Genomic DNA, 22,780 nt, shown 5'->3' with positions numbered 1-22,780 from the left:
CCGCCCCTCCCCCCCCTTACTTGCTGCAGGCGGCCCTCCCTGCGCTCCCCTGCCCCAGCTCCCTCCGCCTGAAATGCTGGCAGCAACCAAGGCAGCTAAAGATCCAGCTGCTGTGATTGCTGCCAAAGAAAACGCTGCCCCCCCAAATCCTAACACCCTAGGCGACCGCCTAGGTCGCCTACATGGCTGCACCGGCCCTGATTGTGGGGGCAGGAGGGAGGGGATTAGGGTTTTTCTGAACCAGGGCTTGTCTACACTGGACCTGTTTTGCTGGTCTAGCTAAGCTGGCAGAGCTCCCCTAGTGTAGATGCTGTGTTATGCTGGTGAAGAGTCTGCCACGGTGGCCACACTTCCTCTTCGAACCACATTAGCTGTGTCACCAGAAGCATTAGGCTGCTGGCAAAGTTACATCTACACCATTTTGCCAGCCTCACTGCCCATTGGTCATGTCATTCTTTTCATGCTCTTAGCCCATTTACCGCTGCCAGCAAAATTTTGTCGTGCAGACTAAGCCCCAAACTGTCTAACTGGAAATGAGACTCCCAGTGATTCACGGTTCTGGAAATAACCCCTCAGTCTCACGTTCTCAGAGCGATGTGCGGAAACGCCCAGGCAATGAGACTCGGAGCAGAGAAGGACTCAGAAATGCAGCGGAGAGTGTATTTTTCACGCTCGGGACAATCCGGCAACGCAGCAACAAGGCAGGAATGAGGCAGTGATCAGAGCAGGGGTTATGCGTGGGTGCAGGCTTTAATCCTGGCTCGCTGGGGAGGGACACAAGCTCCTGCCAGAATTGGGAGCGTCGGACCAACTTCAGAAATGTGCACGAAGGCGGCAGTTAGACTCCCTTATACCCACCAGTCTGGTTCTCTGTGCTAATATTCTCCACTTCTGACATATATTGTAACTACCCATGCAACTGCCCCACTGGGAGCACTGGGGTAGACAAGCCCCTGGCCTTCATTTAACCTTTTGTCATGTAGATCTGCTCAGAGCTGGCTTATGTGAGGGGAGGCCCTATTGTCTCCCATGCCCTGCACCTTGTGGGATCATTGACACCAGCCCAGAGTGGGAATAAAATGATAGCAGGCAGGCAGGATGGCTCAGTGGTAAAATCACTGGCCTAGCACTTGAGAGACCTGGGGTCAAGTCCTTGCTCCAGCTGTGTGACCTTGGGCAAAACTTTTAACCTCTCTGTCCTCAGGTCCCCTTCCGTACAATGGGGATAATACAAAGAGTGCGAGGCACTTGGACGACATAGTCATGAGGGCCAAAGTATCTTAGACAGCAGGCGCAGGACAAGGGAGAATCAGGCCCCTGGGTTAAGAATGCTGATGGCCCCGGGCAACCATGTCTACCTTAGCGCTCCCAATATTGATGCCACGGATGGAATCAGCAATGGTTCCGGACAAAATGCTCATCTAGGCACTTTGTCTCCCTTAACCCAGTTGGCACCACCTTCCCAGTGGGGTGTAAGCTGCAGCCTTAGCATTGTACGGAGATGTTTGTACATCCAGAGCAGGCCAAACTTTTTTTGGCCACGGAAAACTTTTTAGCCTATTACGGAACACTTATAATATTATTTTGTAGTCGTTTGGTTTTCAAGTAAAAAAATTGCGTTATTTATGCTCAAATATATTTTATTAAACAAAGCAAAAATACAAATTTAAAATGACTTGAACTAACAGTTCCTAAGGGGAAAGCGCATATAAAGCAGTACACAAATCAAGGGCAAGCGTCTTTCACGGAACACCTAGTCCCATCGTGTGGAACACAGTTTGGGAAACACTGCTCTAGAGGGATTTTTTTTTTTGTGACAAGGACAAGGGGAGGCTCCCCATCAGCACCACTTCTTGTCTTAGCCCTAACTTGCCACTCAGCGCCCCAGAAAAGGGCAGGGAAAAAGCCACCGAATGCAGCACAAGGAAATGCCTAACTTTCAAAGGCAGCCGATGATGCAGGAGAAGGTTCAGCCTCTTCCTCTCCTGTTTGTTTTTTCATGGTTGTCTTAATCCAGTGAAGGTGGGAGGCAATGCTAGTGTAAAAACCAGGAGGGTTGTTGAAGTCATAGGAGAAGATTCCTTCTGCTGTCCCATTGCAGACTAGAGGGCTACCACCATCCCCCTGAGAAACACAAGGAAGATATGCACAAACATTCACTCTATATTTTCCATTCAAAAAACCACTACATTTAAAAAGAACAGGATGGCTTCAAAGGCTAGGAAATGCCAAACTTAAGGTAGCCTCTATCACCTTAACTCTGTCCTCTAGCATGTGCACGCTCCAACACAAGCTGACATTTTGGGCCCCATTGAAATCAACAGCAAAGCTCCCATTGATGGGGTCAAGAATTCACCTCTAGTCATTGATATGATCATATACTCCTGGGTTGGCTGTTGCGTGTGAACAGTAATATGGCAAAACACAAAATCTCCAATGGTTTCTTTGACTGTGTTGATGACAACTTCTTGCTTCAGAAGCTGGAGGAATTAACCCAGGGGGCAGCTGTTTTTGATTTGATTCTGACTAATGGAGGAATTGGTTGCAAATCTAAAGGTGGAAGGTGACTTGCATGAAAGTAGTCATGAAATGATAGGTTTCATGATTCTAAGGACAAGGAACGAAAGCAGCAGCATAGAATATCAGGGTTGGAAGGGACCTCAGGAGGTCGTCTAGTCCAACCCCCTGCTCAAAGCAGGACCAATCCCCAACTAAATCCCCAAATGGCCCCCTCAAGGATTGAACTCACACTGCTAGTGAGCTATCCCTCCCCCAATAAGGGTAGGGGCCTTCAAAAAAGCAGACTTTAACAAACTCAGAGAACTGGTAAAGAGGGTCCCCTGGGAAGAAAATCTGGGGTGAGGGCGGGGAAAGGAGTCCATGAAAGCTGGCATTTTGTCAGCGAGATAATATTAAAGGCACAACAAAAAACTATCCCAATGCAAAAGGAAAGATAGGAAGAATAAAAGGCTGCATCAGGAAATCTCGCATGACCTGAAAATCAAAAAGGAATCCTACGAACAGTGGAAACATGGACAAATTAGTAAGCATGAGAATGAAAGAAAAGCTCAAGCTTGTAGGGATAAAATCAGAAAGGCTGAGGCTCAGAATGAGTTACAGTTGGGGCAAGGGTCATAAGAGGCAATAAGAAGAGGTTCTGTAATTATATGAGGAGCAAGAGAAAGATGACAGTAAGTGTAGGCCCACTGCTTAGTAAGGAAGGAGAGCCAATAACAGACAACGCCAAGAAGGTCCAGGTGTATAATGCCTACTATGGTAGACCCAGGTCAGGGGGGTACAGCAGAGTAGTTGAAGGCAGATATACTGGCCACTGGATAAGTAGTTTTCTGTTCCCTGAGTGACCAGGGCAGGGGCTGCTTCAGGCTAGAGTGGACACATGACTCCAGTTAGCCTGCAAAGAGTCAGTTGAAGCCGTTAGGCTAATGAGAACAGCTGGCTCCAATTAACCTGCAAAGATCACACCACGTACAGTCAACCTGCGGAACTCCTTGCCAGGGTTTAAAAGAGAACTAGATAAATGCATGGAGGTTAAGTCCATTAATGGCTGTTAGCCAGGATGGGTAAGGAATGGTGTCCCTAGCCTCTGTTTGTCAGAGAGTGGAGATGGATGGCAGGAGACAGATCACTTGATCATCACTGTTAGGTTCACTCCCTCTGGGGCACCTGGCATTGGCCACTGTCGGCAGACAGGACACTGGGCTGGATGGACCTTTGGTCTGACCCAGTAGGGCCGTTCTTATGTTCTTATGAGTCAGGTGCGGCTGTTAAGCTAATGTGAACACCTGACTCTAATTAAAGCCCCTCTGATACTATCAAAGGACTCACTCCATTCAGGCAGAGGAGAGGAAGTGCAGCTGAAGGGCTGGGTAATGAAGACACCCTCTAACCACTGGAAAGGGAGCCCTAGGGTCAGGGTGAAGAAGGCATTGAGAGAGAGAAATGGGGGAGGTGTGGGGAAGTGGCCCAGGAAAATGTAGCAACTCTGGCAGTGAAAGGTCGGCTGCCAACAACTGCTGCCATTAAGGTCCCTGGGCTGGAACCCGGAGTAGAGGGCGGGCCTGGGTTCCCCCCAACTCATCACTACAGAAACACCTCCTGGGAGAGGCAGTCAGGCCCCTGCAAGGACAGGAGGCTAAACTGTTTGGGAATAAGCCCGTAGGGACAACAGAGACTGTGGGAGTTTTCTCACCACCCTCCTTGCTGGCCTATGATGAAAAGGGCTCAGTAGACTGTAACCCTGGTCCTAGAGGGAGAAGGGCTATGTGAGGGGTCACAGTGAGCCACTGAGGCTGGTGTAATCCAGCAGGAAGCGTGGGACCCACTGACACAAGGTCGGCGCTCTGCCGCACGACTTTGCTTCAGTCTACATAAAAAGGGGTAACTGTGGCCAGATACTTAGCAAATTAATATTAACAACAAGGGGGAAGCCAGAAAATGGAAAGACCAGGTTAAAAATATTTAGATAAGTTAGATGTATTAAAGTTGGCAGGGCCTGACAAAATTCACCATTGGGTTCTGGAGAGGGGTGGTCACCCACTCCTGCCCTGAAGGGCTTCAAACAGCCCTGGAAGAGGGCTGGGGCAGGGGGAAAGCTGGGCTGATTGGCAGAGCAGCCACAGCTGGGCCATGCCCCAATCAGCCACAGCTGGCCTGTATAAAAAGGCTGTGAGCCAGAGGCACAGAAAGAGTCTCTCTCCAGGCTGGGAGAGAGCAGGGCCTGGCTGCCCAGCAGAAAGGGTGCTAGGAGTGATGCAGGGCTGGGGAAAGCCAGGGGAGCTCCTGGCTGGCAACTTCCCAGGCTGCAAGGGCTGGTTTAAGGCCCTGGAGGTACTGGGTTGCAGGGAAAGGCAGCAGCTCAAAATGTCCCTTGACGATGATGACTGGCTTATACAGACTACAGTCGGCCGCAGTGAAAGGGGGCTTGGTGATGACTGGCAGCAACCCAGACTGAGGCAAGGTGGGGATTAGAGGGTTGGGGGTTCCCCATAGAGGGGAAACCCTGAGACTGAGGGGTATTGCCAGGGGGCAGCACCCCAGATAACGGGGCACTGGGTCCAGGAGGGACACAGGGGCCAAGCGGCAGGGGGACACCGACCTGCAGAGGGTGTTCCGGAGGCTGGCAGAACTAACTTCTGAGACGGCCAGCAGGAGGTGCTGCAGGGGTGAGTCTCAAATCGCTACAGGTTCTTAAGGATCTAGTTGAAGCAATTATCTTCAAAAACTTATAGCGGGTGGGTGAGGTCCCAGAGGACTGGAGAAGAGCAAACATAGTACCTCTCTTCAAAAAGGGGGAACAAAGAGGACCTGGGGAATTATAGACCAGTCAGCCTAACTTCGATACCAGGAAAGATACTAGAGAACAAACCATTAAACAATTAGTTTGTAAGCAGTTAAATTGTAAGAATTAGCCACCATGAATTTGTAAAAAAAGAAATCATGTCAAACCAACCAAATTTCCTTCTTTGATGAAATTACTGGCCTAGTGGACGGGGGGGGAAGCAGTGGAGGTGAGATCTTGATTTTTAGTAAGGCTTTTGACACAGTCCCACGTGATGTTCTTACAAACAAACTAGTATCTTAGTGGGGTCTTCAAGAGTTTCATTAATGACTTGGAGTGGAGAGGATGTTTATAAAATTTGCAGATGACACCAAGCCGGAAGGGCTTGCAACACTTTGGAGAACATTAGAATTCAAAGTAATCTTGATAAATTGGAGAACTGGTCTGAAGTCAACACGATTCAACGTAATAAAAACAAAGGAGTTCACTTAGGAAGTAGAAATCAACGGCATAACTGCAAAATGGGGAATAACTGGCTAGGCGGCTTTACTGCTGAAAGGGAGCTGGGGGTTATGGTGGATCACAAATTGAATATGAGCCAGCAATGTGATGCCATTGCAAAAAAAGCTACCGTTATTCAGGAGTATTATATGTAAGACATAGGAGGTAACTGTCCCAGTTTACTTGGCAGATGAGGTCTCAGCTGGAGTGCTGTGTCCAGTTCTGGGAGCCACACGTTAGGACAGACGTGGACAAACTGGAGATTCAAGAGGAGAGCAACAAAAGAGATAAAAGGTTTAGAAGATTTGATCTATGAGGAAAAGTTAAAACAGCTGGGCCTGGTTAGTCTTGGGAAATGAAGACTGGGGTGGGGCTGGGGGGGACATAAGTCTTCAAATGTGTTGATGGTTGTTATACAGAGGACGGTGATCAATTGTTCTCCAAGTCCACTGAAGATAGGACAAGAAGTAATGGGTTTATTACTGCAACACATGAGATTTAGATTATATATTAGGAAAAGCTTTCAGCTCTAAGGATGGCTAAGTACTGGAATCGATTGCAAAGGGAGGCTGTGGAATCCCTGGCATTGGGGGTGTTTAAGAACAGGTGGGACAAACACTCGTCGGGAATGGTCTGCATTTACTGGGCCCTGCCTCAATGCAGGAGCTGGATAGATGATCTCTCGAGGTCCTTCCAGCCCTGCTTTTCTATGATTCCCCCTGGGGTCATCTTTGCTTCCACCTGCGGAAAGTGGGTACCCATAGAACACGAGTGTCTTTGGCTCACTCAGTACAAGCACAAGTGACCCCATGAGGGTCAAGTCCAGGAGGAACCAGGCTCCGGATACAACACAGGCCTGGTGGCAAATTTCTGGAGTGCCTTTTCAGCTAACGTTGGCAGGGCCAGGAAGAAACAGAGAGGGACCTACGGAAGAAGATGTTACAGAGAGACAGAGGAGGAAAACAGAAGTTGGTAGGAAAAACAAAATAAACAAGACAAAGGGAGAGGCACCTGTCCTGGCCAGAATGTTGTTTTAAACTGGCGATAGTAACCCAGATAGTTTACAGATCAAGACCTTCCAAGGTTGGACTACCGCCATGTACGTCTTGGTAGCCCTTTGACCGGCCTGCCTCCCCTGCCATCCTCCCCTAGACGTGGCTGCTACTGACCTGGCTGCAGTTCTTCACCCGCTGTTTGCTGGATGCACAGATGATGCCATTAATTATCCCGGGGTTAACAGCGCGGCATTCCTTTGGTGACCAGATGAAGACGTTGGTCTCAAATAGCTTGTCGGTTGCTTTTCCCTTGTTGATATGGCCCCATCCAGCTGTGCTGCACTGGCTCCTCGGGGCGACATTTCTTTTGGCCTTGGGCAGGCCAATGGCACTGACGTATTTGTTTTCTGTGGCTTTCCCCTTCAGCTGGGGTAGGGGAGATCCAGAAATGCATGAATGGTTTTAAATATCGCCCAACAGAGGTGCTGTCACCTGCACATTTCTAAGGGAGCAGAAGGCCATGCTGCCTCTGCTGCTTCTCCCCTCTCCATTGCATCAAACCGAACTACTTTCCAGGCACCTCCTGGCCTGTTCCCACCCAACGTCCTATCCTTGCTCGTGTGATCAAGAGCTTGACTCCCGCCCCCAACCGCCCATGAGACCGGCCTCCATCACAGATTTTTTATGCTCTCAGATAAGCCCCTTTGTGCTCTCTCTCCCCTGCTGCCCCTCTCGCATGGGAGGAGCTCCCCATAAACCTCCCCAAAGCCACTTCGTTCCCCTTCCAACACCTCAAACTCTCCTTTGGCATGGTGCTGACACAAACCTTGACAATCAGTAGGCAGCTGCCGTGACCGCTGGCCAGCGTGCTGCCTGATTAAATACCGTCTCCTTTGTTTCCTTGTACTCCCCCATCCATCTGCCTCTTGTTTTAGACTAAGCTCTTTGGGGCAGGGCCCAGTTTTTTGGTCTGTTTTTGTACAGGGCCTAGCGCAACTGAGTTGTGGTCCGTGTCTTGGGCTGCTAGGTATTACTACAATACAAATCTTCATCCAAATCATGCTCTACAGGGTGGGGTCTGTGCCCTCCGTCCCAGCAGCAGCAGGGCTACCCAGAGTGGGGGCAAGTGGGGCAATTTGCCCCGGGCCTCACAGGAGCCCCACGAGCCCTGACCTGGCGGCAGTCTGGGTCTTTGGCAGCATTTCAGCGGCAGAGGGGGGCCCTTCATTGCTGCTGAAGAAAGGGAGCGACTGAAGGGCCCCCCGCTGCTGAAATGCCACCAAAGACCCGGACTGCCACTGGGTGAGTACAAGGGCCACAGCTCCCTCACTTTGTCCCAGGCCCCCTGAATCCTCTGGGCAGCCCTGGGCAGCAGAACCCAGATGATGGACCTTAACTGGCCCCCCGATCCAACCTCTGGGGAAAGGGCAGAGTCAGCTCTGCACATTGTGTCTTCTTCTCCCCTCTGGCATAAATTACCCCTGTCCACAGCCAAGCGCCAAACTTCCCATAGTGCCCAGAGGTATGAACTTGGAAGTGAATATTAGCCCAATAAATCTGTTACCTTCAGCAAAAGGATGTCATAGTCTTTAGGATGTTCTTGGTAGGCGGGGTGCGGGTGGTAGCTCTGAACCGCGAACGTTTGCTGGGAGTTCTCTTGCTTGTGGATATTGTGAGCTCCTAAGATGACTGTCAGGTTCCTGAAACTGGCAAAAGCAAATCAATTGTTAATCCCTTTTCCTTCTCTGGCCTGGTCTGTAGCTGGTAGCTGGTCCTGCCACCCACCCACAAGCTGCCTAGAAAAGATACTGCACCGTAAACCAAAGAAAACCTATTACTCAGCCTAGGGATTTGTAGATAATGAACATCTGTGAGCTGATTGCTGATTAAAATGAGCACGTTCCCCTTACACTGCCAGACTAACTAGCGGGTCCTTAATACACTTGAGAATCAGGCCTGTGTCTGGGAGTTTGGGGAGCTTTGGGCATCAGGACTCCTGGGTTCTACTCCTGACTCTGCTGCTGACTCACTGTGTGGCTTGGGACACATCACAGCCCCTCTGTGCCTCAGTTTCCCTGGCTTTAAAATGAGAGTTGAGGATATACATCTGAGGGTTAATTAGCATTTGTAAAACCCTTGAATGCTGATGTAATTAAACCGTGCTGTGTTTCTCAGCAGCAATAGAGGCGAGTCAGCAAGCAGAGTCTGTTTCCACTGCAGTCCCGGAGGGATCGATTCTTGGCTCTACGCTATTTAACATCAATGACCTGGAAGCCACCATAAAACGATCACCGATAAAGCGTGCAGATGGCACACAAATTGAGGGCCATTGTAAAGGACCAGGAGAGACAGGTGGCCGATTCAGAGCAATCTAGGATGGCTGGTAAACTGGGTACAAGCAACCAAATGTGGTTATTAATATGGCTAAATGTGTCCATCTTGGAGCAAAGACTGTCGGCCATACTTCCAGGATGGGGGAGCTCTATCCTGGGACGCAGGGACTCTGAAAAAGACTATGTTGGGGAGTGCAGATAATAAGCTGAACAGGAGCTCCCAGTCTGTGTCCGACCACAGGATGCATAAACAGGGGATTCTCGAGTAGGGAGTACAGGGGTTATCCTACCTCTGAGTTTGGCACTGGTGCGGCCGCTGCTGGAATCCTCTATTCAGTTCTTGTGCCCATAATTGAAGAAGGGTGTTGATAAATTGGAAAGGGTTCAGAGAAGAGCCACGGGAATGGGTAAAGGATCGGAAAACCTGCCTGAGAGTGATTGACTCAAGCAGCTCCATCTATTTAGCTCAGCCAAGAGAAGGTTAAGGGGCGACTTGATCACAGTTTATCAGTATCTATACATGGAACAAATATTTAATAATGGGCTCTTCAGTCTAGCTGGGAAAGGTCCAACACAGTCCAGTGGCTGGAAGGCAAAGCTAGACACATTCGGACTGGAATTAAGGAATATTGTTTTCACAGTGAGTATTTAACCACTGGAACAATTTACGGGGGGGCGAGGGGGGAGTGGATTCTCCTTCACAGACAAGTTTTAAATCTGCGTCAAACAGATCTGCTCCAGGGGTTATTTTGGGGCAGTTCTCGGGCCTGTGCCATACAGGAGCTCAGATTAGATGATTGCAGTGGTCCCTTCTGGCCTTAGGAACTATGAATCAATAGTTTAATAATTCTGGAGTTAAGCACTTTAAAGCGTTTTCAGATAAAACCTCCACCCTGGGCCCTGGCCTGGTGATCTCCCACTGGAGAGAATCTCCCTGCCACTCCTAGTTCTTTCAATCAAAGTGGGACACCCCCTGCTCCAGGTGCACTCTGCTCTTAATGGGAAGGAATTAGGGGAGGGCAGAAATGAGTTGCAAGTTTTTGGAGGATGATGCTCTGCAGTAGAGCTGAACAAAATGTGGACAGAAGGTTTCAGGTTGGTTTGGGTTTGGGTTTTCTTTTTCCCCTGAACAAGGTTGATTTGATGACACTGAAAGATTTTTGTGAATTTGTGTCTGTTTCAGTGAAAAATTAAAAAAAATAAATTTGGATATATCTCTCTCAAAGAACTGGAAGGGACCCTGAAGGGTCACTGAGTTGAGTTGAGTCCAGTCCCCTCCCCTGCCTTCACTAGCAGGACCAAATACTGATTTTGCCTCAGATCCCTAAGTGGCCCTCTCAAGGATTGAGCTCACAAACCCCAGGCTTAGCAGGCTAATGCCTAAACCACTGAGCTATCCCTCCCCCCTCCAATTGTTTTGACCAACAAAAGTCTGAAAAAGTCAGTGTTCTTCAGTTCAAAAATGTCAAAGTACTTTTTTTTAATGGGGGGGGTGTCAGATGACTTTTAGAGCTTTCTTTCAATTTTATCACAAAATGCAAACACCTGAAAATACCTCTCGACAACTAAACATTTTGTTTGATATATATATATATATATATATATATGGCCACTTGCCATAGTGGCCATAGTGGATAGCGTAGTGGTTAAGAGTGCTGCCCTTTGATACGGGAAACCGCCCTTCGATACGAGAGACGGGTTCAAATCCTGGTTGGTACCCAATTTTCCAGTAGGGGTCCTTGGGCAAAAGACCCCCTAATGCTTCACCTGCCCTACCTCAAATATGAGAGTGACACGAACTAGGACAGTCATGCTGGCTCGGACGTTGCCTGGATTAACAAGGTCTGCGCCAGATGTTGAGGAACCAGGACAATCTGAAGATAAGTGGGCTACTGGAACAAACCATTCATGGACGAGACAAGAGAACCTGGAATTGATGGAGATGCTACTAACATCCCTAAGGTAAGATCCTAATGAGAGGGGGAATATAAATTTTACGAAGGGCTGTGGAGGACAAAAGTCCTACATCCACACTTACTGAGAAACAGCAGGTTACCCAACGTTCAACAAATAGTAAGAGGAGCTGCTCTCACAGCTTTGAAGATAGACCAACTCTACATTACATCGCAACTCCAAGAAGACCTGGAAGGAACAAGTGGATGTGCAGCCGCACACCTGAAAGCTGAAACTTCACTGCCAACTCCCTCATTGGCAGAGTAAGCAGCTGATATGAGGCAATAAGATCATGGAGAAAACTAGTACAGTCCAAATCTTGAACCGATTACCAAGGCTCAGTGGAGAAGTACCAATCTGATAGTATGTTAGAAGATGCACAACAGAGCCCTCATGACAATTCTACTACCACCATAACTCAAACAATGACATGGTAATATCGCTACAGCCTCTGTAATCCTGGAGATGCTTGGCTACAACGATCAAGAAGAACAACAGTATGTACCCACCTGGAAAATGAGGTTTGTGAGGATAGATCAAGGCAATCAGAGAGAAGTTAGCAGCTGGTGGAACTACAGAAGGTGGTAGAGTATAGGATAAGACTCGTACTGAAAAATATCAGGCACTGAACGTCCATCTGGACCTCGGCAGCACTGGCTAAACAAATGGCTCACAGCAACTGTGTTACCAGTTGGTAGGAGATACACTAGAGAAGTAGGCAGGCCAAAGGTACATGCCCTGTTTCTCCTAAAGAACATCAAGGTGTTACCCAACTGCAGTGCAACAACCATTACAGCAGAGGCCACCAGCAAGAAAGCTGAACAGTACTGGATAATACATATGGGAGAAAAGGAAGACTCATAACACCAGTGCGATGCTGCAGGACCTGAGCAACAGCAATCTCTCCCGAACAGAACCAGTCACCATCACAGATAGAAGTACATCCAGCAGTGTGGTCAGAACACGAATAGAGCTGTGCCCAGCATTCTGTCCCTACACTACTGGTCTAAAGAAACTATACCCGCAGTGACATGACACTGCCTATGCATGCACAGAATCTGAGCCTGCTTGCGTAGCTAGCTGGCTCCCCACCCCAACCTGGCTAACACAAGGCAAGGACAGTTCTGATTCTCATGACAGACCCTCTGCACAGGGACAGAACCTCCCAAACTACCATGCCCATATACTTTTCCTTCCCCCGACTACTTAGGAAAGTCCTACAGGACATCAAAGCTGCCCAGCTACATGGCACAGCTCCAGATAGGCGCTATTGGGTAACAACCGCAGAGCAGCTCACCACTAACACTTATGTTGGCTCACTTGAGATAAGAGCAGCTGTCGCTCACGTCTTAGGACAGACCCATTCTAGTTGCACAGGCCCTGTGATGACTACAGCAGTCCTACTAATTCTCCGGATATCCGCACACGAGATCTGTGAAGTTGAGCCGATGGATCAGCTAGTTACAAAGTCAACATGCGACACTAGGACCTTCCTCAGAACTTCAATGGGTACTATGGTAAGACCAACCTAGAAGTCACTCAATGCTAGCTGCACATAGGCCATCACGTTGTGGATACAATTTCCACCAACGTTGATGCACTGTCCCCGCTGCTGTTCTGCAATAGGCTTAAAACCCCTCAGCAGTATAATCTAAAGGCATGCTGGCATACGGTACACGGTTGTCAGGAGTGGAAGCTACCATCAGCACACCCCTACTACACTGAGCTGACATCAAGCTGTTATATTGCATAGGAGACTGAACGAGACATGCGAACTCGCTAAATCACCTGAAAGCTGTGGTATTCTACCCAGTTAGAGTGAATAATCGCGCGACATTGTCATTTCGGTAAGGCTGGATGAAGTGTGGTTCCCTTGATGGTAGTGAGAGAGGGAAGGTAGTCTAATGACATGATGGGGTGGAACCTACCAGCGGGCCACATAGCAGACATACAGACAGCTAAAGTACTTGGCGTCCCCAGCACATGGAACAATGCATGAGGCGGCACAGGAAGACTGCAACATCCAAGTATCACAAATGAGATACGACAGGTTCCTGACAGAGCCAGCCATCTCCAGGGGAAGAACAAGATCCAGCCATTAACGGATACGCCGTAGCCGGTTTCAGATACCCTGCCGGTATAGTGAGCTGCAAAGGAGACATGGAGGCTGCGACTGTGAAAACCGGAATCCTCACAATGAACGGAGGTTTTCCACCTCCCAAGTCCAACACCCCAGACGCTGTTTTATCCACCAGCGAAAGAAAGGCGGGCGGGGCTTGGTGCTAGCCTCAAACCACTGCCTGGATGAACACCCGAACTCTCCAGGAGTACATCAGTATAGAATGGCCCCAAGATAGATGCTGCTGTGAGATGCCTGAGGCACAGGGACATGGGATGGCAAAGACCAAGCAGAAGCAGTGCCATAGCAAGACAAGACCCTGAATGGGATGTACCATCGAAGATAGCTTGAGGGGTGTCAGTTGGGAAATACCTACCGTGGCTGGAAAGGGTTGTGACTAAACAGACAGCCACCGAGCGCACTGATCATCAGAGCACAGGACCGGCACTGAGCACCAGATGCCATTGAAGCAGGGGTCTACCACACTAGAGAGGAGCAAGTGCAGACTGTTGCAGAGAGGCCTCAGAGAAACAGTCCCAACACATAGTGGCAGGATGTAAGAGCAGGCAGGAACAGCATATACTGACGGCTACAACCTAAGTGGCTGGCATTGTGTAGTCAGGAACATCTGCAAGCGTATGGGCTAGACCCCTCCTCAAGACCAGATGGGAGATTCCACAGAAGGTTGTGAGCCATAGCGGGCAAGAATTCTGTGGGACTTCCAGATCCAGACGGACAGGCAGGTACTGGCCAATCCACCAGACATCGTGGTATAACAAGGACCAGAAGAACAGCGGTGGTGATAGATATAGCAGTGCCAAGTGACAGCAACATCAGGAAGAAGGAATATGAAAGTTGGAGAAGTACCAGGGCTGAAAGAAGAACCTAGAGAGGATCGTGGACAGTGAAGGCCAGAGTGGTCCCGAGTGGTGGTAGGACAGCACTCGGGGGCTGTGACTCTAAGCTGGGTGAGTGGTCAAACAGATCCCAGGAACAACATCAGAGCTTCTGTCCAGAAGAGTGCAGTGCAGGAACAGCTAAGATACTGCCGGCAGGGCCGAGAACGACGGATGAGAGTTAATCGGACAGGCCGTAGGAGAGTTTTTTTTTTGTTTTTTTTTTTTTTTTTTTTTTTTTTTTTTTTTTTGTTTTTTTTTTTTTTGTTTTTTTTTTTTTTTTTTTTTTTTTTTTCTTTTTTGTTTTTTTTTGTTGTTTTTTTTTTTTTTTTTTTTTTTTTTTTTGTTTTTTTTTTTTTTTTTTTTTTTTTTTTTTTTTTTTTTGTTTTTTTTTTTTTTTGTTTTTTGTTTTTTTTTTTTTTTTTTTTTTTTTCGTTTTTTTGTTTGTTTTTTTTTTTTTTTTTTTTCTTTTTTTTTTGTTGTTTTTTTTTTTTTTTTTTTTTTTTTCTTTTTTTGTTTTTTTTTTTTTTTTTTTTTTTTTTTTTTTTTGTGTTTTTTTTTTTTTTTTTTTGTTTTTTCTTTTTCTTTTTTTTTGTTTTTTTTTTTTCTTTTTTCTACTCGCTACTATATATCTCTCCAGGGCTCGTTCGGTGAGATGGACTGGAGGGGTGAGGAAGACACATACCACCCATAGGGGTGAGAGGGGAATTTTTTTTTTTTTATATATGTCACTGAAAATTTCTTAAAAAATCATTCAGGTTGACCCGAAAAGATTATTTTCAGTGTGTTTGGCATAGCCAATGAACCAAAAAATCCGTTCTATGGTTCTAGATACAAGGTGGGGGAGGTAATATCTCTTATTGGTGAAGAGCTCTGAGTAAACTCTAAAGCTTGTCTCTCTCGCCAACAGACATCAGTCCAATAAAAGATATTACTTCCCCACCTTGTCTAGCTAATACCCTGAGTCCACTACAGTAACCCACCAGTGCATACATTGTTTGGCTTATCTGCTGTACATGTGGGGTTTAAACCTGAGAGAGAGATATTTATTATTTGTACTGTGGGAGTGCCTGGCACCCCCTGTCATTGATCAGGAGCCCCTTGCGTCAGGTGCTGTACAAATACTGAAGAAAATCTTACCCCTTGCAGTGAGCAGCCGTCATCACCCAGCCTGGGTGTACCAGAAATCCCCCACAGAAATCCAAATTGGTCGTCTTCAGATAGGCCATGTAGGGTCTGGAGTGGGGCTTGGCTTCATGCCCCCCTACAATCTCACACCATGAAGCTCCTGAAAGAGAGAGACACTCCTGGTGATGTGACTGGTCGGTTCTCTCCTCATCTGGTGCATGGACCCCTGGTGATCGTCCAACCCCCTGGCTTTCTTCACTAACCAGCATGAGTGGAAGTGGGGGACAGCAGAGTGAGCAGGATTAAGAGGTTGCAGGGCTGTCTCATGTTGGAGTTCTCAGCTTCGCCAATCCCCTTCCAGCCTGGGTTGCAATTTGGGTCTCCAGCAGCTCCCTGCCTGGTTTTATAGCCTGAGACCCATGAGCTTCAGCACCTAGGAAACCACAGGGTTTGGGCTCATCTGACTAATCAACATAGAATCAGTTTGCTCATGCACAGCCCTGGAGCACTAGCTACAAAGTGCATCTCTCAGCAGCATGGTTATTGTGGTCAGGGTAAAACTCACCCCCTACGGAGCCAGCACAGGCCTTGTCTCAGTCAGATCCCACCCAGGACCTCTTCTGAAGGCTAAAGTGGCACCGTCTACACAAGACATTTTAGCTTTGAGTTGTAGGTTCTGGGGAGTGGAATCAATTTCATTGAAAATAATTCTTTACCGCCCTCATGTAGCAACTTCTTCCAAGTTATTTACAGTGGTGCCAGGTCACGGTTCAGGGCAGTTGCATCTGGACTCCCGCTCTGGGCTCCAGGCAGGACACCCATGCTCAGGTCTTCCCCTCTCTTGGGTGGGAGACACGTGTCTCTCTCCCTTCTGACCAGGGTACTTCTAGGCTGCAGAGTTCCCTGCCTTCACTGTGTTATTTCAGGCAGAAGGCAGGCTATCTAAGCAGACCTGCTTTGCTTCTGCCCTCAAGGCCACTACACCATGTCATTGCGGCAGTTAGAAGCTAGGCACCAGCTAGGCCTTTCTAAGCAAGCCGAGTTTATTCTTAAGATAAAAGTGCTGCAGGGAAAACCAACCCCAAACCATAAAAGAACCTACCTGCATGCTAATAGGCTGACCAGAGATTCCCCTTGCTCCCACAACATGGACTCTGGCAGGAGCCATCCTCCCAAACCCCACCTGGGGGCTTTCCTGTGGATTCAAGTTCATCACACCCTTTGCTCAGAATGACAACCCACTGTCAGTAGACCAAAGTCCTTCCAGTCGTTCCCTTAGGACTAGGGCCCTCCAGGGACCAGGCATCCTGTCCATTTAAGGTCAGGCTTGACAAAGCCCTGGCTGGGATGATTTAATTGGGGATTGGCCCTGCTTTGAGCAGGGGATGGGACTAGATGATCTCCTGAGGTCCCTTCCAACCTATGATTTGCTGGATCAGGGAGGAGGCCCTGAGTCAGTTTAAACTCAGGTTATTTATCCCAACCTCTTTTCTTTATCTGCTAGTCTCCAGAGAATCCACCTTGAGCCTTGGAAGAGACCGGGAATCGGTGTCAGCTGACAATGGGTCCCCTCCCCAGGGTGCTGCTTCCCAGGGCTGGTAACCACAGGAATTCCATCAGCCTACCCCCTCCTCCAAGAGGTGGTACATACAATCTCACAATCACACATGGACAATTGTGTTTTTAATACAGTGGACAGCTCAAGGAGCTCAGTCTGTTTAATTTAACAAAGAGAAGTTGAAGGGTGACTTAATCCCAGTCTGTAAGTATGGAAATCAGAGCAAATGTTTAATAATGGGCTCTTCGGTCTAGCAGAGAAAAGTAGAACTTGATCCAATGGCTGGAAGTTGAAGCTAGAGAAATTCAGCTCAGAAATAAGATGCACATTTTTAATGATGAGAGTAATTAACCATCGGAACAATTTAATTCAGTATGGTGTGTCCAGGATATTGCAGGAAATTGCTGTCTGTCACAGCCAGTTCTTGTGATTTGATCACGAGTCTTGCAATATTTAGGATTATTCATAAAGCCCGAGCTTCTAGAGTCACATGATTATGTGAACATCTCAGCTCTTGGGGCTGGGGAGGGGAGGAGAGTAAGTTTCTAGCCCTTATTGTTGGGGAGAAAAGATGGAAAATGTGACGAGTGTGATCTAAAGTCTCAGAATCCAGGCAGCAAAGAACCTAAAATGTATTAATTAAAAACAACAAACACATGATTTTTAATTCAATCTTGTGAATAGTTTTTGGAGCCTGGCTCATCATTTCTGATGTTTGGCTGTTGTTTGTCAGTGTAACTTATTTGCCTTACGTGCGAAAACCAGAAAGACAATCCTGAATAATTTCCTTACCAGCATTGTTCCCCACTGTATTTGTATAGCGTCTCAAACCATCCACGCGACATCTGTGCTGGGGGGGTTAAAATCTTAAAAGCAACTTTCCCTGCTCTCCTTCAAAGCTTTCCGTACCAAACCTCCTTCCTTTATCAACCTACTTCCATTAGGAGTTCTGGAGACAGAGTGGGCTTGATCACTTTAATGCTACTGAAGCCAAGGGACCTAGACTGATCTACGCCATCTGGAGATCTTGCCTGGCGATTTACTGATGATTGTGATGGAGGATGGGCGATCGGGGCGGAGCCTGAGAGTCTTAAACATTGGGCTTTGGAGATAATGTTATCAGCGATGATTGTGATAAAGTTGTCACGTCTACATGTTGATAGCATCCTTTCCACGGTCACAAATTTTTTTCCATGGTGTCTCGTTGTTTTTGCTGATACAGACTAACACAGCTACCCCTCTGAAATCTGCCATTTAGATTGTTACCGGAAGCCACAAGCCTTCTCTCCACTTGTATGTTTGACTGACAGCTTTAAACCCAGCTAGAACAGATGAGTTTCAATCTGTGGCCCATGAGTGCTTCTAACTCCCATGTGGTAAATAATGAGATGCTCAGATGAGGGGGTCACGGGGTCTAGATCACACCCGAAGTTTCTAGTCCACTGTCTTGTCTCTAACAGTGGCTAGAACCAACTGCTTCCAAATAAAGCATAAGAAACCCGTTTCTTAGATATATTACCCCAGGGAAGCTTCTTCCTATCCCCCATGGTTAGCGCTGGGCTAGAAACTTTTTAATGAAATGAAGGCTGAGAAAGGAAAACACCAAGATGTCATGATAGGCAATGAAATCATGCGAGTTAGTAACGCTGGATGTGCTCAGCACTGGCCTGACTCTGCTCCGACAGTGGGAGTTTTCCTCCTCTCGAGATCTATCTAGCAGCGATCAGTGACAGACCCAGGACCACAAGAAAAGCGCAAGGAGGCAGCGGGCCGTATGTGAGAGGGTCTGTGTCTAAACTGAATGGCAAAGCTAATCAGGTGGGTTATGCATTCCCAGCAATAAGGACCAAGGACACCTACAGGCCGTGCCCCGCCCACTTGCAGAGTTCCCACTAAAAGGCTGCGCAGTCCAGAATCAGAAAACCACATGGGTCTTTTTCAGTTCTGCTGGGGCACTTCCCTCTGTGGCCTGGGAAGTCAAAAGAGGACTGATCTCCTCTGGGCTGAGTTGCTCATTTACACCCGGGCAACCTTCTGAAATCAAAGGCCCTGCCCCATTGCAACTGGGAGCAGAATTTGGCCCCTTATGTTTGTCTGGAGAATGATCAGAAACCCGCTGAAGCAAGACGTCGTGGAGTAGGAGACTGACATGCTGTGAAATGCAGATTGGCCTTTATTTTTCAAGCTTGTTACATGCCCGGCATCGCAGCGAGTGATAGAGAAGGAATGGAGCAGTGACCAGGGCGAAGGAGGTGTGAGAACATAGGGTTGGAGAGTCTCCCCCCTCTTAGAGGGACTGGCAAGGATTCAGACTCCTGCTGCTGCATTCTTTGTTTTGCTTCTGCTCTGACAATGTGGCACCAGCTGAAATTGCCAGGGAGAGAAACTCCCTTGTAAACCCAAGCGAAGCCCAACCTCAGCCTGGACTGATCCGGGGAAACAAATCAGGGAAAGCCCAGGAGGGAGCGAGCATGGGTCAGAGCTTTCCCCTCCAGGTGATCCAAAACCACCTCCTTGGGCTGATTTCAACTCACTTCAGTGCACCCTGCTCTAGAATCATCCCTGATTCTGCTCTGATGGTCTTAGCACCGTCCTGGAGACTGGACAGCTGTGACCTATTCACATCAACAGGGGCAGAAGGAATCCTGAAGCCCCTCAGAACAGCAAAGCTGCTGCTTGTTCAGGGGACCAGTCAAGAGAATATTAACTTGGGGCTGAAAACTTGACATTCCTCTCCTGAGTCAACAGAACCCAGATGACAAGGGAACTGCTGGGCCTGCAGGCATTCAGATCTACAGTAACCAGGTCATAGAGGCACCTAGAGAGAGTCTTGTCCCCTATGGTTTCAGACAACACCCCAAAGGGAGAAAAGGCTGGAGGATGCAACATAAGGGAAAGCAGCACAGGTCTCCAAGGCAGAAGATGCTGGAGGAGAAGCTAGAGCATCTCCCTCTCCGGTCCTCTAGCCCATAATCTTTTTAATCCATGGAAGGTAGTTAGCAATGCGGGTGTAGACACCAGGAGGCGCGCTGTTGCCAAAGGAGACAATTCCCTGCGCCACTCCGTTGCAGATCATAGGCCCACCAGAATCCCCCTGCCAAACAGAGAAGAGGAGACACTTCAGAGGCCCTCCTGTTATGGGGCCAACTTAATCCCTAGTGTAATTTGATGGACTTCTATACGCTTAGCCCCGGGGTCAACCCATTAAGTTGGCTGTTCTGCACAAACCCAATGCAGTTTCCCCATGTCACAGGCACTGCAATCACTGGGTGTGACTGCGCCTCATGGTTGATGTTCCCGAGTGAGCATTACTGGAGCAGTGACGCTGCAGCAGCGTAGGCCGTACAAACCCATCCAGAACCCTGGGTAAGCACTCCCAGGTCTGGCCCATGCTGCCGTGCTTCACTGCTGTGGCACCCAAGTCCGCTAAATTAAAGCCAGCTCGGCCACGTGTACACAAGTGGTGATCACCCCCTGTGACCGCGGCCGGCACACGCTGTCTGGGCCAATAATGGAGTTTTCATCTCGCGCCAGTTCCAAACAGCAGCAAGGAAAAAGCGGGTCTTGGAAAACGGAGGGAAGTTTCCAAAGGGAGAGGTGTTTTGAATCGAAAAATCCAAACATTCTATTTTGAAAAGGTCAAACAAACGTGTTTCGATTTTGTTCAGAAATTGGGAGAGGGGGGAAGGGAGGGAGTTGTTGTTTTTTTATTTACCAAAACCATTGGGTGAATTGAACACAACTTGGTGCAATGTTTTGGTTGACCTAAATCTGCATGTTTTTGCCAAAAAAAAAAAGAGGGGGGTGGGAGGTTGGAAAATGTTGCCCAGCTCTCGTGCAGATGACACTCACTAAGGAACCCATCAATGCCAAGCCATGTGCTTCCGCAGGCCTCCGGGTTCAGCAGCAAACTCTCCTTCAGGAGCTGAACGCAGGGCTTGTGTCAACCTGGGTAGCAAGAAACCACAGAGGGGGAACCCTTATGGGAGACCCATGAGCTGGCAGGAGATTTGCATCCATGAGCGTCTCTCCTCTTAGAGTGGCACCTAAGTAGCTTGCCTGGTGCCCACACTTCCCCATGCCACCCGTTCGCCGGTGTTTCCAGCACTGACCTGGCTGGAGTCCTTGAGCTGGTGGAAGCTGCCGGCGCAGAGCATGCCGTCGTTGAGTTGGGGGTAGATGTTGAGGCATTTCCTGCGGCTGTAGATGGTGATGTTAGTCTCAAAGAGCTTGGCAGCGAGCCTGTTTTTGTCAATGAGGCCCCATCCCGCTATGCTGCACTTGGTGTCAGTGGGGATGTCGCTGCTGCTCTTGGGCAGGGGGATGACCTGGACGTATTTATTCAGCTGGGCCTTTGCAGTCAGCTGGGTGAGAGGAAGAGGAAGAGTATTAAGCTCCAAGAAGTAGTCAATGGAATCTGGAGGCAGGGGTCATGCTGTGAGGATGGCTCAGGAAGATGTCCAGTGGCCCTACCTGGCCAGGTGATGGGAGAGGCTGAGCATCCTCAGAGCCAGTGCTCAGCAACCTACAGCAATGGGCCCTGAGCAGCCTAGGGGACAGGAGGGAGGCAATACTAGAGAACATGCAGCTTGCAGGGGATGTGGGACAGTGCAGTTGACACTGGGTGATCTATTCTGAGAGGGGTTAAGTGCTTCTGACCCTCGGGGAACTCCAGGAAGGGTGAGGCTGCAGGATCTGCCCATGGTTTCCTTTCTCTGGCTGGACCATCTTGAAATAATAAAGCCCAGTTTGCAAAGTGAACTTTGACTTCTCCCCACACAGCACAAGGCGTAAAATTCTCTCTGTTCTCAGCCATTCGCACTTAGCCCTTCACCCCACAAAGCAGTTGCCAGGGGGACCTCCCCTGCTGCAGACAAGTCACTTACCTTGAGCAGCAGGATGTCATTAGTCATGGACACTTCGTTGTATTCAGGGTGATTGTAGTACGTTTCAACTCCCAACACCTGCTGAAACTCCTCTGGCTCATTGATATTGTGAGCTCCCAGGGTCACAGTGATATCCCTGAAACCAGGAGGAGACAGCGTGGGTCACTTTCCCGGGCACAGCCCCTCTCCCCTTCCCTGAGCAATGGGGGCGAGGGTGCAGAGACAACTGGCTTCACACAGATGGCAGATGACTCCTACTTTAAAATTTATTCCAACAACCAGCCTGAGAAGGACAAACCCGGCGACAGTACCTACTCCATGCAGTGAGCGGCGGTCATCACCCAGTCCGGGGCCACCAGAAACCCCCCACACAGGAAACCATTGGAAATCTTCAGGGCTGCCATGTAGGGTCTGGAGTGGGGCTTGGCTTCATGCCCCCCGACAATCTGACTCCGCAAAGCACCTGAAAGACACACAGACTCCTAAGCAGGAGGAGATGGGACGGCTCCTTCCTCACCTGGTGCATGGACCCCGGAGAGTCACCCTGGCCCATGGCTTCCTCTACTCACCAGCATGGGTCGAGGGGTAGGACAGCAGGGAGAGCAGGAGCAGGAGACATTGGGGCCGCTCCATCTCTGAGTTCACAGCTCCTTGGATCCTCTTCCAGGCTCGGCACCAACCTGAGCCTCCTGCTGCCCTGTGGCTGGTTTTATAGCCTCAGACCAACCGGAAACCAGGAAACCACATGTGCTGGGCTGATCTAAATGATCCGGGCACAATCAGTTCCTTGTGCGTCTATCTGCTACCACCTCTCCACTTGCCTCTGGTCACTCGCTTCAGATACTCGGAAGCTGGCCCGAGTTGACAGCTTCTGGGGGCGTGCAGGACAATGGGCGTGCAGGACAATGCATCTCTTCGTTCCCAGCAGGGCAGGCCAGTCAGCAGGACCTGTGGGAGAGTAGTTGCTGTGTTAACGGGCCCTGTTTAAAATAAACACAAACCTGGCTCCATAAACGACCTTCCCAGTGTGACGTTGCCGTCTATGTGATTTTATACAAATATGCTAATAAGGGAATATAATGTAACTGGAATATACTTCATGCAAATTGACT

The 22,780-nt window shown here is 48.8% G+C and overlaps 2 protein-coding genes across 3 annotated transcripts; both read right to left on the bottom strand.

Moving 5' to 3' along the window:
* Positions 1 to 636: 636 nt before the first annotated feature.
* Positions 637 to 15,731, bottom strand: LOC116824401 (mast cell protease 1A-like). Its single transcript, XM_032779695.2, has 5 exons — positions 15,488 to 15,731; positions 15,237 to 15,384; positions 8,360 to 8,495; positions 6,970 to 7,221; positions 637 to 2,124 (listed from the first exon to the last, which is right to left on the bottom strand). Exons 1-5 carry the CDS (start codon positions 15,549 to 15,551, stop codon positions 1,933 to 1,935), a joined length of 792 nt encoding a protein of 263 aa, XP_032635586.1. The 5' UTR covers positions 15,552 to 15,731; the 3' UTR covers positions 637 to 1,932.
* Positions 15,732 to 18,937: 3,206 nt separating this feature from the next.
* LOC116824255 (mast cell protease 1A-like) lies at positions 18,938 to 22,373 on the bottom strand. 2 transcript variants are annotated; one of them, XM_075070888.1, is made up of 5 exons: positions 22,238 to 22,373; positions 21,986 to 22,131; positions 21,669 to 21,812; positions 20,895 to 21,146; positions 18,938 to 19,876 (listed from the first exon to the last, which is right to left on the bottom strand). In XM_075070888.1, exons 1-5 carry the CDS (start codon positions 22,299 to 22,301, stop codon positions 19,745 to 19,747), a joined length of 738 nt encoding a protein of 245 aa, XP_074926989.1. In that variant the 5' UTR covers positions 22,302 to 22,373; the 3' UTR covers positions 18,938 to 19,744. The 2 variants fall into 2 exon arrangements, with proteins under 2 accessions (XP_074926989.1, XP_032635361.1); XM_032779470.2 differs by having other exon boundaries at positions 21,669 to 21,804; positions 21,984 to 22,131; positions 22,238 to 22,372.
* Between the last annotated feature and the right edge of the window lie 407 nt (positions 22,374 to 22,780).

The sequence above is a fragment of the Chelonoidis abingdonii genome, chromosome 11 (genome assembly GCF_003597395.2).
Source record: "Chelonoidis abingdonii isolate Lonesome George chromosome 11, CheloAbing_2.0, whole genome shotgun sequence".
NCBI classification, from domain to species: Eukaryota; Metazoa; Chordata; order Testudines; family Testudinidae; genus Chelonoidis; species Chelonoidis abingdonii.
Note: the sequence above shows the minus strand (reverse complement) of the source record. Positions and strands in the feature narration are given on the sequence as shown.

Coding starts and splice junctions, on each gene's coding strand:
- LOC116824401 (XM_032779695.2), bottom strand. CDS start 15,551: ATGAGACAGCCCTGCAACCTCTTAATCCTGCTCACTCTGCTGTCCCCC. Junction 15,385..15,487: donor CCCCACTTCCACTCATGCTG/GTTAGTGAAGAA, acceptor TCTCTCTTTCAG/GAGCTTCATGGTGTGAGATT. Junction 8,496..15,236: donor ACGGCTGCTCACTGCAAGGG/GTAAGATTTTCT, acceptor TGCCAGTTTCAG/GAACCTGACAGTCATCTTAG.
- LOC116824255 (XM_075070888.1), bottom strand. CDS start 22,301: ATGGAGCGGCCCCAATGTCTCCTGCTCCTGCTCTCCCTGCTGTCCTAC. Junction 21,813..21,985: donor TGACCGCCGCTCACTGCATG/GAGTAGGTACTG, acceptor CTGTCTCCTCCT/GGTTTCAGGGATATCACTGT. Junction 21,147..21,668: donor ATGACATCCTGCTGCTCAAG/GTAAGTGACTTG, acceptor CCTCTCACCCAG/CTGACTGCAAAGGCCCAGCT.